The sequence below is a fragment of the Prunus dulcis genome, chromosome 8 (assembly GCF_902201215.1).
Source record: "Prunus dulcis chromosome 8, ALMONDv2, whole genome shotgun sequence".
Lineage (NCBI taxonomy): Eukaryota > Viridiplantae > Streptophyta > Magnoliopsida > Rosales > Rosaceae > Prunus > Prunus dulcis.
Window position 1 is genome coordinate 9,819,121 of NC_047657.1, and position 21,492 is coordinate 9,840,612.

The following is a 21,492-nucleotide window of genomic DNA, read 5'->3' on the forward strand; positions in this document are numbered from 1 at the left end:
AGATCATTAATTTCCGTCATTTTAAATTCTGTCATTTATGAAATTCTTTGTACTTTTAAATTTCCTTATCCAAATGCACTTGAATCTCGATTTTTCCCTTCACCCTATCGCTTGTATGCCCAAAAAAAAAAAACAACAACAAAGAAACAAACACAACATCTTTTTTAAAAACTCAATCTCTCTTAAGATTTTAGAAATGACGACATTAAGATAGAATTTAAAGTTGGGATTTATGATCTCCAAATTTCATGTTTTTTTCCCACGCGGAATTTCTAAATTTCTATGTTTTTTTAATCTAGACACTGTAATTAGTTCATATCAATTTAAAAATTCTGACTTTTATCAAAATCCCAAATTTATTTCCCTCATCCAAACACATCGGGCAGAGAGCATCTTGGTGAAGTTGGAGAACTTTCCAAGCTTTCAAAATGTATTTTCTACTAATAGTAGAACGGCGCCATATGCTAGGTGGCTGCTTGTTATAGATGGATGTCTTGAGGGCATGAAGCATCAAAAATATATTTTAATTTATTTCGGTGTTTTCAATTTCAATTAGATGACATGCCACTGAACTGCTGCGTATGGAACTGGAATGATTTTCCCCAAAGGATATCACGAAACCTCACTAAAAAAACTAACTTCTTCCCCGTGGAACTCGGGATCAAATTAACTATCAACCTCCACAAGCTCATCAAATTTAAAGGAACCAAAAGTTTCTTGAGCTTGAGATAGGAACTCAATCATAAATGTTTTATCTTGCCCAAAAAAAAAAGAAAAAACATCTGTGTTTTATCTATGATGTTACAAATCATCTTATTATCTCTCCTATAGCGACACATGGTGGAGCATGAGTAATTTGGTGCACACGTTGCATGCTACCTTTTGCCTCTTCAGGCCAAATAGAGGGTAAAAGCACTTGTGAATATGGGTGTCCCATCCCATGCCTCCCACGCTCCACAGAGAATTCAAACTACTTAAATAATATCAGTTCCGATTTCTTGGACCACAGGAGTTCAAGAAATTGTAGTCACTCACCGTTAGATATTAATTCGATAATTTAAAAGAGTTTTTTAAAACGAGTGCAAGAATAAGTGAACCATTAAATTTACATCCAACGGTGAGTGACCACAAATCTCTTGAACCCCTGTAATCCAAGATATCAGGACTATCAATAATATATTACCATAATTTTTGGATTATGATTTTTTTTTTGGCTTTTTTTTTTTTTTGTTTTATTGGTGAAATAGCATAATTCTATTAAACAACATGGGAATTACATATACACAAGAAGAACATATCCCTTAAAATAGGTTCTTGCAATACAGAAAACATAAGCAATCAAGCATAAGGATTGCAAGACAGTTAGTAAATTATAAAACTTGAACCTCAGGTTATTAGGAGTTACAGATAAGAAGGATCCTTAAATCTGTATTACCCAGTACTTGAAGAAGAACATGGTAGACAACAACCTCTCAATCAACGTGGGACATGTAACACCTTCAATTGGACAACAAGTTTTGGGATTAGGATTTTACATTTCTAAATTGGTTTATTTGACAAAGTAACCATCATAACCCATAAAATTGTTCTCAATTTTTTAAATCTTATGATTATGGCTTTTCTTGGGTCTTCATAACATGGATGATTAACTTATAATTTATAGAGTTTTGGTTACTATGTAAAAAAAAAAAAAAAAAATTTCAAACGGTAAGGAGATTGTATTGATAAACTATGCCATGAGGGCAATACAAATACAACATGCATAAAGGCCGTTACAACTCCAAATAAATTACAATCAATACGAAGAGATCAATCGGCAACATCAAACTCATACCTCCACTCAAAACCACACTTACCTCAAACACACATCAAACTATTATTAAAAATACTGTGAACAATAATTGTTGGCTTTTAGGTTTTGTTGGAATCTCAATGAAGTATTTTACCTTTTAAAATTCATATCAAGCATTGAATTTTCAATCAAATGGTTTATGACCATGAATTTGTATAGTTAATGGCGACAAGGATGTGAGCTTTCAGTCATTTGGGACAAATGGTCCGCACGTTTCTTTTTTTTTTATTTACTAGTTAATAAATGAATATTTTAATTATTTTAATTCGTAATTTTTCCTACAATAACTACCACATAAGAAATCAAAATTTACGTTGAATTTCACATTATAATTTGTAATCTAATACTTGAAAAACTATAAATTATATTGATTAGGAAGTAGTTGATCTCATTCACATTCATCTCTTTTTTATTTCTAACTTCCCGAATTTATAATTTCCTTTTTTCAATATGTCAAAGTACTGAAGGATTAAATCAATAGGTATAAATACAAGAATGAATAAGACAAAGTCAAAAAACATTGTCATGTATAAGGTCACCCCGAGATTAAATGACTATGGATATATTCACCTATTTATTATATATTGATATCAAGGATGAAGATGAAATTTTATTTCTTGAGGGGCTACGGATCCAAAATGTTTTATTTATGAGGATCATCGTGCAATGATTTTATTAGATATGTTAGTCACTTGATTTCGTTAGACCAAATGAGGAACTTTAAAATCCCAAACCATCAAACTAGTGGGCTACAAGAGCTTTCTCAAACCCATACACATTGGGCTTGAATTTAGTCAAACTTCAACAAAGTGGTGATCCTATATTTGAATTTGTTAACAATATATTCCATTTTGAGATCGTTAAAAAAGCACTATCTCGTATAAAATTTTCTTTTAATCTTAAAAGGTTACGAGAACTAACTTGAGTATTAGATACCAATTGATTATTAATCGGTAATATTTCTCTTTCTAATATTGAAAAAGGTTCAAAATTTGATTCTTCATTCTTGATAGCACTGCATTGATGTAAAAATAATGTTATTTGTTTCACATTTTTGATCACCTCTCTAAGAGCATTTTTAGCAGGTTGTCCCGGCTAGCCCCCAAATCCTGTTTCCAGCGATCAAGGCTTGCCAGGGCAAGCGCTGGGCTCCACCAGCCTAGGCTGCTGCCTGAGCAAGCTGACATCACAATAACGTAAGCAACCAATTTAAATACCCAAACCAAAAAACCAAAATTTTCAGAATTTTTTTTCTATAAATACTTAGCCATATTCTTCACTTCCCATGCCAAAACTCCATGCAAATTCCTCTCCTCATATCTCATGTAAATAGTGGTTATCCTGGGATTGCTATGGCAGTGGGTGAGAATGCATCAAAAAAATTGCTAAGGCCATCACTACTCACATGAACAGTAACTGCCCTTACCTCCTTTTGACTTTTACTATAACAAATAAATGAAAGTACTCTAATAGAGATAAGTCCTATCTGTATTAGAGAGATAATCAACAATATGATAGTCCGTATAGCAATATCCATGATAACGTAATTATTGGAGTAACTTTAATGTGGCTGTGCATTACCATTTTGTTGTATTTTATTCATTATCCAAAAAAACAAAAATAGAAAAGCTTTGATACTTTTCTACAGTGAAAAGGAAACCCACCTTTGAAAATTAAAACTAAAAACGGTGGCCCAAACTGAATCAAACTTCCCTGCCCTAACCCAATGCATGAAACCAAAAAGGTATAGAGCAGAAGAAAAAAAATAAAAAAAACCTCCTGGACTTTGCGTCGACAATGGGGCCCACATCCATTATCATCTGGTGGGTCTAACCCGTGTCATAGCTAATCCTCATGTAGTGATAAGCCGACCCCCGTTTACACAGGCATCACTTTTTTCCTTTTTCCTTTTTTATTTTTAAATTTATTTTGTTTTTCATGAGCCACAAACACCATTTTAAAAAGTGAGAACCAATTTTTTATACAGTGGTTTGGTTTTAAAGCTAAAGGGTGGATCCCACATTCCACACCAGAAGCTTTACTGTTATCCCACGGAAAACCTAGAAAAAAAAAAATCAAAATACATTTTAAAACTTTAATTACAATTTATTTGTTGATAAAATGATTTTTATATATACAAGTGAAAAATGGGCTATTCAAACACAAAACCTCTAGATGTAACTGCTTCTAATAACTAGAGAGTGTGATTCGAATTTAAGACAATTTTGAGAATTAAAAGTATCAATCGATTATGAGTTAGTTGTTTTTTTTTACGAATAAGTACAGTGTGGTACTAGTAAGATGACCACATGTTATAATATAAGTAGTAAATATCAATTATGTCGTCTACTCATACTATGACATATGAACACATCATATTACGTAATAATATTCCGACATTATACAATAATTTCTCGTCTTTTAAAAGGACGGTCATTATTCATTTCGCCTCCTTTTTCTTTGATTGGATGCTCTAAAAATCGAGAGTTAGAGGCGTGCTTAGTGTGATTTTCTCCAAATGGATAGAACCAGATTTTTTTAATGTTCTACTTAGTTCCAAACTCACGCTATCACACTCCCAACTAAATCATTATTAAAAGAGGCACCAAATCTTATATTAAACATTTGTTTGTGGTCAGCCATCACAATGCAACGTGTCACCTAGTTTACAAATATCCAACAGTTTTTGCCAACTTATTGTCAACTAGCTAACCAAATTTCATTGGCTTTTGATTATTCCTATCCATATTATTCTACTATTAGCAACTGAGCTACACAAAGTAGATCACAGTTGGCACCTTCCCTTTATTATATTTGCTAATTGTGTTTCATTTCAATTAATCTGTTGTTTAACAAAGGATAAGGTGGCTAATCACAAGTTAAGCAATCAATAATTACATATAAAATCAGTTTAATTTTGGAAGATTCAATATTATACCCAATATAGAGGTCCAAATTTTAAATATATAAAAAAACCTATATGAAATGGACTTTAGAAACATACTCAAAATTCATGTACAACATAATAAAGAAGCTTTTAACTTCTTATAAATTACAAAACTGCCATCAATTTCTTAAAACAAGCTCAACCCCAAAATTTCATGAAAAAAAACTCAAAACATTCAATAGGATCGGCTGTCATTTTTTGAGGTTTTTTTAGGTTTGTTTATAGAAATTAAATGATATAGGATTTATTTATATAATTAATGCTAAATATAAGTATATGACTATATATCTCTTCAATTTTTCTATTAATTGTTTTCATTTGTGTGTAGATTTTATTTGGTTTATGCTAGAGCTACGTGCCGGCCAAAGTCTTTTCAATTTGGGACCCTTGGGATTTAATATTAGAGTTTGGTGTAAATAACCCAACCAACATACATACAAAATTGCATGAATAACATCCACACGAAATGTTCTCTCAAATTTATAATATAAGATTATTGATATATGCACACCAGGGCATAAAAAATGAAAATAATTATTGACCAAACTTAGGTACTTGGGGGTTCTGCCTGGGTTCCATAATGACAATGTGAACCCAAAGTTCATACTCAAATCAGCATGATGACATATTTAAAAACGAAAACTATGAAGAGTAACTGAATTTTGGGTACACTGGTAAAAAAAAAAAAAGATCGTGAACCAAATTATATTTAGATTATTTTGAGATCGACATTCCAAGAGTTAATAGATTAAACTATCTCTTAAACAACGTTTCGGGCTTTAAGATTCAGTTCTTTATAATTTGTAATGTGTATAAATTAAAGACGACGAATTGAGAGTTACGAGTTATAACAAAATATGCATCATTGATACGTGAAAAAAGAAAACTAAATAGCACGTAAGGAAATCAATACAAACAAATTGGAATGGATTTGAATGAATTCAAGACAAGGAATTGTCTTCTTAAGCCAAACTGTCTTAAAATCACAGTTGGGATTGATCTTATGCTGGTATTGGTAGAGGAATCTTCAAATTGTAACTTATAAACAATCATTCTTAATTCGTGACTCCTCACTGGATTAGGAGACATACTGGCGGAACAGCCATGGCTATGGTGGGCCATAGCCTAGGTAAGCTTTAAGCAAAATAAATAAATAAACCTATATCTATATGGCCATCCAAGTCTACTGCCTTTTGCTTTGAGCGAGTCCTCTCCTCTTAATCGTTTGTTTGTTTGTTTTTTTTTCTTCTGTAAAGTGTGCTGCTTTTTTGTTTTTGGTTTTAATTGGCAAAGGTCCTTTTTTCACCAAATAAAAAATAAGAAAGAAAGCTCTTTAACATTAGACTCAATAAAATCCCTCGCAAGTCTTTTAACCCACAATTACAGATGCAGTAAGTAGCGGGAAGAAGCTTTCAAAAACGGAATATTATGTTAACCTAATTATATTCTTCTTGTGTTTACAACTAATATATATGTGAAACTTAATTATTTATTTTCAATAACAAAAAATTCAATTTTATTAATGATCGTAGGGCACAACTTGAATAGATACACTTTGAATTATATTTGTTGACCGTACATTCATTTTGATAGTATGTATGTTTTGATTATATTTAATATGTATTTGTCTTATAATAAAATTGAATAAAAATTAGTCAATGAAAAAAAATGATTAGAGTTTAAGCTAAAAAATTTAACTGGCCCACCCATAAAAAAATTTATAGTTCCGCCATTGAGGAAACAAGAGCCTGCTCATTAAATAACCCAAAACAACTCAAAACCCTTTTATTAATAACCGTAATATGACCCCATTTCTCTTTGATAAAAAAAATAAGAAGAAGAAAAAAAGTCAATGAGGATTTAGTCCAGTAGAATAGGGCCTTGATTTGTAAATTAGTGGTCTCAGGTTCGAACTCCGTGGCACTATGGTAGTGTGTGTCTGTGTGAGAAACTTCATCTCTTGTAGTTTAGACTATCGCTTATACTTTAATATATATATATATATATTTGTGAGAAACACAATCATGAAAATTGAACTTAACAAAGTTGTCTTCGTTTGGTGAAGTCCATCCAATAATTGACACATTAGATCGAGACCAAAGGAAGAGGCGGGTAGGCTGAAATTATGGCTCATTAGGGTAAGGGTGGCCCAAGATAATGCCACTTTTAGAATGTTGATGAATTACTTGAGTTGCATGTTTAAGGAGATGACGAACTTTGAACAAGATGTTCAAGACACATTTATTTAAACTCTTTCTAATATTTATTTTTTAACTGACATTCTAAAGATTTGTTTTGGTAACAGAGGTTTGTGTTTTTATTTTATTTTTTAAAAATGAAAATTTTTCTCATTTTTACTAAATATGTGTAATTAATTTATTATTCTTATTTGAGTTTCTTTTGTTAGAAAAGATACTTTATTAATATAATATCATAAGATGTACAATAGAGAGTCAGAATGATCAATACACAACACAAATGTAATTATCAAGAATACGAGCAGAATTTTAAAAAATTCGCGACCTGATTACAATTTCGAGGTATGAAAACGCAATTCTGAATCTTTAGTTTTAGATGTAGTACAAATATATATAGATTAATCCATAATCAGTTAGGTTATAAGAAAGTTGTTTCACAATGTTAATGGAGATGCAAGAAGAATTGAAAAGTGACAATGATTTCAATGGAAAAACAAAAAAATTTAACTTTTTACTAGGTGCAAATAAATTTTAATTTTACTTTTGGTACATGCCATGCCATGAGAAACAAGAAAAATTTGGGTCAAAATGGAAATATAAGGTTGTTAGAAATGACACAAGTACAATGATTACGCATTCGTTTTCCGAGTCCCAACTCCGTTTGTGTCAGAAATTAAGAAAGAAAAAAAAAAAAAAGGCCAACCCCAAACCCCGAAGTCATTCGACCTTACGTAAGTATGCTGAAACGACACAGATTCCCGTTCCCCCCAAGCCAATCACATCTGTCGTTTTTTGAGCCTTAGATTTTCCTGCCCTTCCCCAATCCCAAGAGCCAATGACCAATGCCATGTCCTGCGCTGCCTGCCTGCCTGCGTCTTCAATTAGGGCTCCCCTGCTCCTGCCGTTGTTGTTAAGGGCAGTGTGCCTTTGCTGTTAAGGCAGGCTTTTGAAAACCAGCGATTGACCTCGTAGACTTTGACTAATACCAAAACTGCCCTTCTTTTTTTATGACTCGAATACAGAACCTTACTTGAGAGAGTAAATACTCCAAATCACTATACTAGTAGATCTTTTGCTGCCATTGGAGGACCCAGAAATTTTTTAGCGGAGGTGCAATATTGACTAAGTATGAAAAATGATTTTTTGGAATAATTATTTTCTCAAGATAATTTTTTGCGGCTCTTATTCCTTACACATCAAATAAGAAAACTTGATTTTATGGGATTTTAGTATAAAGTATATATTGACTTAATGAGCTATCATTTTTAGCCTAAATCGTATTTTGCACTAAAACCGAATTTTCATATTTTGATTTGGTGGGAATTTGATTTTCTAATATTTTTATTTGAATCCAAATGAGGGGTACTTCCTTATTTACATTGTAAACCTAAGTAAATGAAGTAATATAAAAATAAATAAAAGTAAAAAGACAAAGACATTTTACTAGATCCGCCAGTGTTTGCTGCTCCTCTTTCTTTAAAAGAAATGAGGTTGTTGGCATTTTGAAATTCAACCATGCAAGTTTTAAGTTACAATTATTGCATTTCATTTGCTTTATCTTGTAAGCCAAACAAACTATTTGGGCTAACGCATTTCCATGCACTCACCTTGTTTTAATTTAACAACCTTAAAAAAATCAATGTGAATAAATTTGGAATTACATATTTATATATTTAGCAAGTGGGTTGTTGATGTCTAGTTAGTTAAAGCTTTTGGTGAGGAAGCGAGTACATTAAAGATGAGTTATATGGTAGCTTTACATGTAAAGAGTGAGAATTTGGATTTTTGTTTTGTTTTGAACACAAGTGACAATCTAAACCACAAATATCAGGTGGGTTTTGTATACACACATTACTAAGATGCCATAGAGGTTCAAACCTAAAACTACTGGTTTACAAATCAAGGCTATTTTCCACTCAGTTAGACTATGTTCGCAAGAATTTCAATTTTTTTATAAAGAAAATGCCCCATGCACTAGCGGATCTAGCCATGTTTTAAGTAGGCAGCTGCCTACTCGAAAATTATCAGGAAATAAAAATAGGTAGATATAAAGCAATAGACCAAGGAAAAGAGAAAGGGAAGAAGAAGAAGGGAAAAAAAATGAGAGAGAAGGAAACAAGAGCCCCAGGGAAAAGAGAAAAAAAAAAAAGGGAGGGAGGGAGGGGGGGATGTTGGGGGAGAGAAAGAGAGAGGAGAGAAGGATAAAAGTGAAAGGAGTATCGTGACTAGATACGGGTGGTATAAGACTCTATAATTATTTTGGAATTGGTAAAATTGTTTGGACACTTGATTTTTTTGTACACCCGAGCCCAATTTCTTGTACACTAGAGAGCGCACATCGTGATTTATATCGGTGCCATACACGTATCCTAGTTTTTAGAAATTTCCCGTATCGGCTTACTTATACACGTATTCATGCAAGTGTAAATTGTGCCTACTCGACATCTAAATCCTGGATCCGTCACTGATGTCAAATTAATTGAATTGAAGAGGATCCAGAGGATGGTCACTTCATACCTATATGTGGCTATGCTTTTGCTATAAGCTTCCTCATTTTTGTCAAAAATGCTAAACAAACTATTTGGAAATTGAGAATGCCTTTCAATGTCTCAAAACCGATAGTAAGTAACTTTGAGAAAGATGTCAAGTGATAATCTAATAGTAATAAAATAAGAATTTTAAATTACCTTGTAATTTTTTTGAATGATAATTTACCATCTAACTGAAGAGTCAAACTTGTTTTATGCGTTGGTGATGTTGTAAGTATATAAATTTTCTTTGCCTTTTTCTATATTGTAATTCTTAATCTATGGCTTTCAAGATAGAAAAAGTTGAATGATGATTTCTTTTAAGTCTAGTTTTTGTATAAAATAATATGACCAGAAAATAGACAAGGTTTTTGTTTTTTGTTTTTTGTTTTTGCTTTTGCTTTTGATAATGAGAGGTATTCTATAGAAAAAACTAACAAAAATTACAAAGTAAGTATCCTCGAATAATACATCCCGAATTATATCAAAGAATCATAAAAACATCCATCATTCATAATTTCATAAGTAAAGCGAAATAGACTAATCTATATGCCACAATATTGACTTCTCAAAAAATATGACAAGAACTGGACAAGAAAGTTGATAGTAGATGTTGAGGGTCATCAATCAAATGCCCCAAGCATGAAGTATCATTAAAAAGAAGCCCATCAATTATTTTGAGCACTAAACTTCCTTTTGCTATAGTAAAAACCAAAGCATCTTTGGTATTTTATCCCCATTAATTTTGTTTTCTACCTTTTATTTTCTTTCATAACATCAAGTAAAATAGTCCCACTAGTATCCAAAAGGTTGTACTTTTCATTCCAAACCCAATCTCAAAATGCCCACTCACTTCACTGCCCCTCATCAAAGAGATGCCTTTTTCATTGTTACCATCTAAAAGGGAAAGCTAAAGGTGTGGGAATACAAGTAAGTAGTGTCACATTAGTGGGTTAGGCAAGTGCTATCTTAGATAGAAGCTCCAATAAACCATATCCCCATCACAAAAATGAAATATTTGTGAGAGACAAATTTTTTTTTTTTTTGGGAAGGTAAAAATGATGGAGATGCTTTTGCAAGATAAAAAAAATTACTTTTAGTCATCATATTGAAATTAAAAAAAATTTCTCATTATTACCATGAGGGTGAGGTAAGTATTCTAATTCTACTATGGAGTTAAAAGCCTCCCACCTAAATGATTAGTTTTATATATAAAAATGTAAAAATTAATAATCATTAATAGTAAAAAAAAGTATATATAGACTTCTTGTTTTTGGTATGAGAATAGTTTTTTATTTTTTTGGGTGCAAATTTTATCAGTAAATCTGACATTTGTCCTTGATATTTATATATTGGTTTGGAGATCCTTGAAAAAGAAAAAAAAAAAACTTTTGTCCCCACCCCACTTGAACAAAGTAATAGCTAAAACTATACAAAGGAGAATTTGGATGATAGTGACAAATATGCAATACCACAACAATAGGGGAAACAACTAGAAATACATAAAGATGACAGGACCACAAGTGCAAAAATTCCAGATTAGTTGGCACAAAACGACAAATACAGTGATATGGGCACCTAATGCTAAATGGTGCACCTCTTAAATTAAATAAAAAATATATTAAAAACTATCTGTTAAAAGACAAAACAAATAAAAAAAAAAAAAAAGAATGCAAAATTCAGAAGAGAAGCTTAGGACAAAAATACACAAATTAAAAAAATAGAGGAAAATAATAGAATATGCTTATATGGTGGATATTGCAGGAAACCCAGACCTTCCATGCTCAAAGGGATGAGAGAGACAGCCATAGAGGTTGAAGTTAGATAGAAGGAAGAAAAAAAAGAGGAGAGAGAGATTAGATGGTGGGAGAGGATATGGGGGTTTAAGAGAGGGTTTTAGGTCCACCAACTGGTGGTTAGAGATTGAGCTCCTTAACCAAACACTTGAGCATCACCAGCCAAAGAAAGAATTAAGCATAGCAAATTGTAGAAGAAGAAGAAGAAGAAGCAAATAACAGCAAAGTCAAGTACCCAACAACTTTTCCCCAACTGGGTTTCAAGCAAAAAACTAAGAAAAGCAAAGAAACCCACCAAAGCCCCAAAAGGAGAATCCATATCTGGAAAAAGAAACAAACCCGCATACTTTGAAAGAGAAAGTCATCATTTTTCTTGAGTGACTCAGTGAAACACTTTCTCTGTGTGTGTTTTTTTCTGTGTGCGTGGGAGTCTCACGTGGGGTTTGATTCAGTGATGGGTGGAGAATATCTATGATTGCAAAAAAAAACAGAGCAAAAGTGAAAAATTCATAGCTCTCAGCTCACTTATTTTCTCACACAGAAAAGATATTGTTTTTTCCTTTTTGTGGATTTTTATTGTTGTTAAATAATAGAGTTGTTGTTGTTGGTGTTCTTGGGATCGGAAAGTGTTTGGTTCTGAGAGGATTGTGTTCTAGCGATCGGGTGATGTTCTCTAAGACTTTTCTGTTCCCCACACAACCCACAACTGTTACCAGTTTCCAGGTATTTTTTTATTTTTTATTTTTTTTCCTGACTTTATCTTCAATATTATCTTTTAGCTGCTCTCTCTCTCTCTCTCTCTCTCTCTCTCTCTCTCTCTCAGTCATGAATTTTTCTGTTTTTCTTTTTGTTTTATGGTTCTCTCTTTCTATTTGTTAAGATGATGATCCGTTATAATTAGTCTGTCTTCCTTGTTGCTGTTTTATTTTTTCCTGTTTTTCTCTCCTTGTTGGTAGTCTAAAAATCTTGTTTTTCATTTGAATTTATCTTTATCTTTTCCTTCTCTGAACATGGTTTTCTCTTAGAATTTAATTTTCCCTTCTCTGGGGTTGATTTCTGAATTCTGATTCTGTTTGCATGGCGCTTCTGGGTAGTTATTGCTTATTATTTACTTGAATAATTCAGTTATTGGAAAAAAATAATGGATATAAATAATTTTTCTTCCTTCTAAGAGGTTCTTTGTACAAAGAAAGTTTCTCCCAATGGATGTTGGTCCAAAAGTCAATCCTTTGCCAGGCACCTAACAAGTTCATATGTCAGCATACAAAGACTTGTTTTTGGATTATTAATTCTCCTATATGTTGGGGCATTAATTACCTGTATTATCTATAATTATAAGTTTCTGTTTGTGGTAATAGAATTTGCAATCAATTCCTATATCTCCAAGTGTTTTGCTTTGGTGAGTTGATTTTCTTCTGTGAGGATTGCTTGGAATCCCAACAGATAATTTTCTGTACTTGAGTAGTTTTCCTTTAAGTGCATAAGCTTATACTGGTGAGAGTAAGAATTGATGATTCACAATTAAATTCCTGTAAGTTTACTAGTTTTCCGACTATGCTACGGATTAGTAATGATGGAAGTTGTACTGATTTATTTTCAGGGTTGGGGATGGCTGTAATCTGACTCAAATAACTGGGCAATAAGGAGCAGAGAAAAGTATGTCAACTTATTATACTGGTTCGAATAATCAAAAAGATGCCACGCCAATGCTTTATTTAAGGGAACCTTTGCCTAGTTCATATCCAGAAGCACCTGTTCTTCCTGGTAACATGATGATGTATATGAACTCTGGGTCATACTCGGATGCATTGGCTGGAAGTTCTCAGCAGCAAAACAACTGCATTGACGTAGTCTCCTCCGCGGGGGCTTCAGATAACAATTCACAGCAGCAGGATGTTTTATCGCATCTTGGTGGCTCCCGTGTTGGAGAGCAGGGATTCAGTCCATGGAGGGAGGGTAGAAATGAGATGCTAGTTACGCACCCCATGGGTGGTTCTGCAGCTATTCTTCATGGCGGACAGAACTTGCAAGGTCAGGGATTATCCCTCAGTCTCAGTACACAAATACCATCAGGAATGCAAATGCCTTCTATTCCATACCGCAATCCCAATATGGGTTTTGCTTCATTCTTAAGTCCAAATCCATCAATCTCAAGTGAGGGTGACTGCAGGAATGGCTCTTTTAGAGATGAACAGCCAAGGAATGTTGAATATTTGCAATCTGGTTTTCCTGGAGGCAATCCAGATTCAAGTAAAGGGGATTTGTCTCCATATGGGATGTCGAGTATTGCAAGAGCCATTCCCAATAACAAATACCTCAAAGCAGCACAACAACTTCTTGATGAAGTTGTCAATGTCCAGAAAGCACTGAAGCAGCAAGATAGGGAGAAGAACCAAAGCACACATGAGCATCGAGATGATGGATCAAAGAATGAGCTCGAAAGTGGAGTATCTTCAAACCCTCAAGACACAGCCAGTAACTCACAATGTGAGCTTTCACATGCTGAGAAACAAGAGTTGCAAAGCAAGTTGACGAAGCTTCTGTCTATGTTAGATGAGGTATGAACAATGCACTTTAGTTTTATGTCTCTTACAAGACAGACCCAAAAAAGAAAACTCTCTTTATGAGGTAATTATATGTTCAATCTTGCTCATCTGGTCATTTGGTCGTAATGTTTACCACCATAAAATCAAGGCTTGGTTGCACTTTTTGCTAGATTGACATTATCCAATCATCTTTGTTCTTTCTAAGCCGTTATGATTGATTTGTTTGCAGTTTTGTTCAGTGGATGACTACATCACCTGCTTTTATCACTTATGTGTGATTTGTGCTCGTGATATTATGTAATAAGTTTATTGTTAGTAACTTAGTATTAGAAGTAATCATTATGTTTATGATCAAAGGTCGTAACTGGGGGCTATTTTGAAACAATGTGTTAGAAAACAATGAAAGAAAGAGATACTAGTGAGCATTGTTTTATTGGATGAGATTGCTTTTAGTTTTTCATGCCAAATTTCCCTGTATCAAATAGATTCTAGAAAACTGATTAGTGTGTGTAAAGGTATTTGGTGTCTTCATTTGTTCAACCATGAAGATAAAATAACTAAGAAACAAAAGGAAAGGGACAAGAACTAGCAGTCCACCCAAGCAAAACCAAAAAAATCTATAATGATTTAGTTGCCAAACATATGTTAATATCTGATTGTTCCAACTGATAATGACAGATTAAATCAACGTTTTTGTAAAGATTTGATTGAATAATAATGATTTTACTACTCTTCTTACTGGTTTTAAGAGGCTTGTTCTTTCGGTTCAGACATACTGTAATTAAGAAGAAGCTTCAAGAATTTTTAAAAGTTTCAAGTATAAAATTTCTTTTTTGACTGCTTACTTTTATGTCTGAAGGAAATGTTGCACAGGCAATTATTGAATCACCTGGAGCCTTGCATGTAGGCTTTTTAGATGATATGTTGAGAAGCATTGCATCGTATCAATTATTTCTACTGCTTTCACCATGAATGCCAATTTGTTGATGGCTTGTATGATATGTATTTACTACCAAAGAACATGGGATGTGTGAAGTAAAATTGACCTTAATGAAATTATTAAGATAACTGGTTCTCCTTGTATACTTGCCAATATGTCCTTAATGTCCCCCATATGCTTATGTACTCCGATGGAACATGAAGGTAATCCTCCTATGTAGACATTTGACACTAGTACTCTATGTTTTTCTATGAACAGAAAATAACATAAGGTGCAGAATTGTCCTCAGGTATCATTGTTAATTGTTGATGTGGATGAAGAGGGAAAAATCCCTTTGGTTGGAGCCAAAGTTTCCATAGTCACTGAATTGCTCATGATAAGATTTCTTGTATTCTGGTCTATTAATTTAGGGGATTTACATCACGAGCAGCTTTAGTTACTTAAAAATTTGTACAACAATATCTTCTTTGAGGGCTTTTTTAGAAGTTTCTGGTTGTGTTTGCTTGTCTCTTGGGGACCTTTGTCTGGTATTGGGACAGATTATTATTCTGTGGGGCTGTCTAAATTCTAAAAGGTTATTTGCTCAATATTAGGTGTTTTTGGGAACAAGAATTGATTATTCTGTTGTTTTACAGTCTGATAGGAAGCTGTGGTTCTTTGCATTATTCTGTACATAATACTCTAGTCTACCTATTCTATATATTGGTATGGTATGAAACAAAGAATCTGTTACACATTTGATAACTATAATTTATTTACGCCTAAAACTTCCTTTGGAAGTTTAGGGAAAGAGCTTATTTCTTTTTGGGCTCCATAATGTACTACTAACTGCTCTATTTGATAGTTGATTGTCACTGACTTTTCTTGCTGTCAAATTGTACCTTCATCTCTAGCTTTACGTATAAACTACATGACAAAGGTTCCCCTTACTGAAAAGGTTGCACTAGATCCATGACATCTCTGCACTATTAAACCCTCTTTTAATTTGAATTTCAATGATATTGGGAAATTTTGAATTCTCTGTTCCTATATGTGATCGCTTTTATTATAAAAAAAAATCCTTTTCAACTCTGGATTTATAACTTCACTTCTTTTTGGCTGTCTCTTTGGTTTTTTTTTTCTTTTTGAATGTTGTGAATCCATTGTTATCCAAAGGTAGAAACTTATTTAATTACATGGCTCTTCAATTCATTTATACCTATGTGATATGCCAATTATTTTTGGTGTTATTTTGATAACTTAAATGTACGAGTTCCAGTATTTCCAAAAGGTCAAAAAGTATACATGACTATGTTTTCATTGACACTAGTATACTGGAGCTCCTCGTTTTCCCATGAGGCGTAATGATCTTTATCTTACAATAACAGGTTGATAGAAGGTACAAGCACTATTACCATCAGATGCAAATTGTGGTATCATCATTTGATGTGGTAGCGGGATGTGGGGCAGCTAAACCATACACAGCAGTTGCCCTCCAGACTATTTCACGCCACTTTCGATGCTTACGTGATGCAATCACAGGGCAGATACGAGCAACCCGTAAAAGCCTTGGGGAGGAAGGTACATCAGGAAGCATTAAAGGAGTTGGAATATCTCGCCTCCGTTATGTGGACCAGCAACTCAGGCAACAGAGGGCCCTTCAGCAACTTGGTATGATGCAACAGCATGCATGGAGGCCACAAAGAGGTTTGCCAGAAAGCTCTGTTTCGATTCTGCGAGCATGGCTGTTTGAGCACTTCCTTCATCCGTAAATCCTCTGACTTCAACCTTTTTCTCGAACTATTGTTTTTGGGAGATATCACAGTCCTTGACTTAATTTAATGTCTAACTATTGATATTTTCCAGCTATCCGAAGGATTCTGATAAGATCATGCTAGCAAGGCAGACAGGCTTGACTAGAAGTCAGGTAATGGGGAAGTAATCGTATTTTATATATAGATTTGGCTAGGTGCACCATTCACATATGTGACTGGGAATAGGATATTTTTCCTATTTTGAATTTGATACATATAAATCTGTTGAATTAGGACATGGAATGTGTTGATTCTTAAAGGGATACATAGTTAGGAAAACTGTGGAGCTGAGTAGTTGGTAGGGGTACTTGCTGAGTATTACGAAAGAAAAAGCAAAAGAATGCTGTCTACATTAAGGAGGAAAATATAGCCAGTTCCTTGCTAGAAATATGAACTTTACTGCAGCAGTTACTTTATTGTTACTTTTCAAAGTTGATGGGTATGGTATTGCCATAACAAGTTATTCAAATAAACTTAATATTGTTTTATTTGAATAAAAAAAATTAGCATTTACAGATAATATATCAGTTACCGAGTACAAATATCTTCATTTTAATTCGATGCAACTTGAGATCTCAAAGTTCATGTACTCTTTCATTGTGGCACAGGTCTCAAACTGGTTTATAAATGCACGGGTGCGTCTCTGGAAGCCCATGGTCGAGGAGATGTACAAAGAAGAGGCTGGTGATGCGGAAATGGACTCCAATTCTTCATCTGAGAATGCACCTCAAACGAAAAAAAGTGACATGAGGACCATGGAAGATGGAGTAGAAGATATGCAGCCTAGTGCTAGTTCGACATGCACTGAGAGATGCAGCACTGGACAATTTATGGACTCCAAATCCGACCATTTCCATGATGTGGAAATGGCTGGATCCACTGGGTCTGCCAGTTTCCAAAATGGGACTCGTCGCGAAGCTGAAGCTCAGTACGGGCTGGTGAAGCTTAGAGAGGGGCAAAGGGCTGGTATGGATGACTGTAGCCTCTTTTCTGATCCAAATGTTCACTCTGATAGGAGCAGTGAGAGGTATATGGAAGCAGCTGATGCATACCACATGCCGGAGTTGGGGAGATTTGGAAGTGGAAGCGGGGTGTCTCTGACATTGGGGTTGCAGCATTGCGATGGTGGTAGCCTGCCCATCTCTACTGGAACTCATCACAGTTTTGTTGCCATGAGAGGGGATGATTTATACAATCCTGCAGCTTCTTCTGTAGGATCTGAGACAGCGGATTTTGAATGCATGGATTCTGGGAACCAACAACACAGATTCAGTTCCTCCCATCTTTTACGCGATTTCGTCGTGTGAAGATGCTTCATTGCATATCCACATTGCTTATTTTCAACCTATTCTTAGGGGGAGAAACAACAGACATTGATAGGCTTTGGACTGCGTGTTTAGGAACATTCGTCTTTGCTTGCAAATGGTGAAAAGAAACATTGTACTCCTCCAGACATGAAAACATACTAGTACAGTTGTATTATATGAAGAAATTGATTGAAAGATCAGCATATTTGTAAAGATAAGATACATATTTCTTTCTTTTTTGGTTTAATATGTGGAAGGGAAAAAAAATGTACAATCAGTGCTCACTGTGGTAATGGTATTGAAGAAAAAAAATTATATTATAGTTTGCAATAATAAGGCTTCCTGACAAATTGTCTGCCTGTTATTTCAACGTTGCCTGGTCAATTTCACAAGAGCAACAAAGCCAACAAGAGCCCTTCTTTTGGCCCGGCTTTGCTGTTTGCTAGATACTTATGTGCATGGTAATACAAGTGCTTAGGAGGAAGTTATTGGTACCCGAAGTTTTTAAAATAAACATTAAAACTACTTTATTTGATAGGGGTATAATTGGTATTTTAACTCTCTTCGGTTGATAAAGAGGGCTCTCTTATCTAAACTACATAGATGGATGGATATTGGCAGTCTTTCACATGCAACTCTAAATAAGTTGCTTCTATGCAGCAAGTTCCCTTTCTTAAATTACGGTTTGGCTAAATCTAAGAAAGATCTTTGCTTTTACAAGGGAGTTTTAAGGTTTGCTATGAGCAAGTCCACCAAGGAGCCCAAGCTCGAGACTGGGGGGCTGTGAGAAAAACCCAGTTCCAGCGGGCCACTTTTGCCTGGGCTGGCTGTGGGACCCACAAAGACGGGCTGGCTCGAAGGTAAGTTTCGCTCGAGGGGAGGATGACGTCATTGCACGGTTTAAATTTTTTTACCATTTGAACTCACGTGCGCTGACCCTAGCCTTGCGCATTTCCAACAACTAGAAGACACGTGTCGCAGCCTGGGCGCTCCGATCTGCTTCTCCTCCTCCAATCCAAAGGCTGGCCTTTTTTTAACAACAAAATTATGAAAAAAATACCAAAAAATTCTAAATTATTTTTTCTTCTATAAATACCTATAAATACCCTTCACTTTCAACACCAATCCTCATACATTTTCTTCTACTTCTACTATTATTCACTATTTACTCAACATTTTATTCTCTTTCAAATTGAATTTTTATTTCTTATCTTTATGGCTTCTTCTATCGAAACCGGAGGGTCGTGGAGCACCATGGAAGATGTTTTCTTGTCCGAGTCTTGGGTCCAAATTAGTCATTGTCTCGTGTCAGGCAATGAGATGAAATTTTGTCATATGTGGAAAAAAAATTCATGCCGAATTTTGTGAAAAAATTCCGGGGTCGACTCGTACGAAAATGGCATTGTCTAGTAGGTGGAAAATTTTCAATAAAGAGTTGGCAAAATGGAGAGATGCCTTGGCAAAAGCGAGGGACAACCATAGAAGCGGGGAAAATCTTAGTAGCGAGGTAAATATTTTGTAATTTTCGTCTTATTAAGTTTAATGTCCTAATATATATATATTTGTAATGTTTCTTGCATTTTCAATATTTTGTTAATATTTATTGCATTTTCAATTGTTTCTTAATATTTGTTGCACTTCCAATATATTTGTAAGGTTAATTGCATTTTCGTTATATATATATATATATATTTATGTTACTTGCATATCTAATATATTTTAAATATTTCTTGCATTTCCATTATTATTATTATTATTATTTTTTGTGGTTAATAGATGATTCAAGCACAAATGTGGTTTGGTGCAATTGGGCAAGGCAAAAAAACTTTCAACCATCATGAATGTTGGGAGGTGGTGAAAAATTACAAACGCTTCAGAATTATTCCCACGGACCCCGCTGTTATGTTAAACGAGACGCCACTCCATGATTCAACGACATTGGATTCACATCTCGATTCCCCTATGAGTCAAGACTCACCCATCGAAAAGGAGCCGAGGCCCATTGGCCGAAAGGCTGCGAAGACGAAGAAAGGGAGTAATTCTAGCAGTAATACATCAAAAATTTTGGAGGAAATTGCAAGGCAGAGAGCACCATAAGAATTGAAATGGAGCGGAAACACCAAGAGAACGAGATGGCAATTCGAGCAGAATTTATACAAGAAAGGGAGTTTTTGCGCAAAGAACTCATTGACAAGAAGGATCGGGAAACCATGGCCATGGATACAAACCATATGTCCCTTGAAACAAAACAATTTTGGAAGCTAGAACAAAGGGATGTTATGAGAAGAAGACTTTTTCCGTGACGATGGGCCTAACAACACGAATTGGTTAAATGATCAAAACCATTAAATTAGTTGGTGTACCTTTTATTTATTTGTATTTTTCATGTTTTGTATTAAAATTGTTGTAATCCATGTATTTTATTTTAGTAGTAGTAATTCTTAATGACTTGTATTGGCTTTCTTTATTTAATAAACAAAGCGTTCAATAAAATACCTTTTTATTCAACATATTCCATACATCAAACAAAACATAATTAAAAGGAAAAACCACAACCAAAGCATAAATTTTTTTTTTAAAAAAAACTACAACCAAAGCACAATAATAAAAACAAACCACAACCAAACCATAAAAATAAAAAAAACAACACAACCAAACCATAACTAAATAAAACCTAACCAAAGCATCTATGCTTCATCATTCACCGTCATTGCCTTTCACCACTTATAGATGCTTCATCAAGTCAAGTTGACGCCTTTCATGAATATACGAAGATTGCATCTCTGTATATCGATCTACCATACGGGTCATGAAACGACCATCCCTAACCAACGGATCCGGCTGAAATGGTTCTCCACTTGGCCTCATGGGCCTTTCATAAATTCGTGTCAAGGCCGTGTTCATGGGATCTGGTTCGTAGACCTTTGCAGCATCGTAATCATACTCATCCTCCACAATCATATTATGGAGGATGATGCAAGTCATCATAATGCTTCTCAAGACCTCCTCATCAAACATACGTGCCGCACCTCGAATAATCAACCACCGAGCTTTGAGGGTGCCAAAACACCTTTCGACATCTTTCCTGTATCCTTCTTGATAGGAAGCAAATAATTTTTAGTTTGGGATCGGGGATTCGGAATGGATTTGACAAATGTGGTCTACCTCGAGTAGATGCCGTCAGCTAGATAATACCCCGTCTAGTATACTGTATTGTTGATTTGATAGCTCATATTCAGGCCTTGACCTCTCAAAATATCGTTGAAGACCGGAGATTGACCCAACATGTTGAGGTCATTTTGAGATTCGGCAACTCCGAAGAAGGCATGCCAAACCCATGTATCGAAGCCAGCAACGACTTCAAGGATGATACTTTTTTGGCCTTTTCTATTTCCGTAATCTCCTTGCCAGGCAGTTGGGCAATTCTTCTAGTTGATGCTACCAATCATTCTTGGAAATCCTCGAGCTTCGGCTTTTTGTAGAAGCCGTTGGAGGTCCTTGGGAGTAGGTCTGCGCAGGTAGTCCCTAGTGTACAGAGTTTCGACTGCATCACAAAATCTTACCAAGGCCTCCAACGTAGTGGAC

At 34.6% G+C, this 21,492-nt stretch overlaps 1 protein-coding gene across 1 annotated transcript; it reads left to right on the plus strand.

The window, feature by feature from the left end:
* Window positions 1–11,211: 11,211 nt before the first annotated feature.
* LOC117636521 (BEL1-like homeodomain protein 7) lies at window positions 11,212–18,262 on the plus strand. Its single transcript, XM_034371059.1, has 5 exons — window positions 11,212–12,044; window positions 12,922–13,879; window positions 16,175–16,554; window positions 16,653–16,713; window positions 17,209–18,262. Exons 2-5 carry the CDS (start codon window positions 12,980–12,982, stop codon window positions 17,905–17,907), a joined length of 2,040 nt encoding a protein of 679 aa, XP_034226950.1. The 5' UTR covers window positions 11,212–12,044; window positions 12,922–12,979; the 3' UTR covers window positions 17,908–18,262.
* The last annotated feature ends 3,230 nt before the right edge of the window (window positions 18,263–21,492 follow it).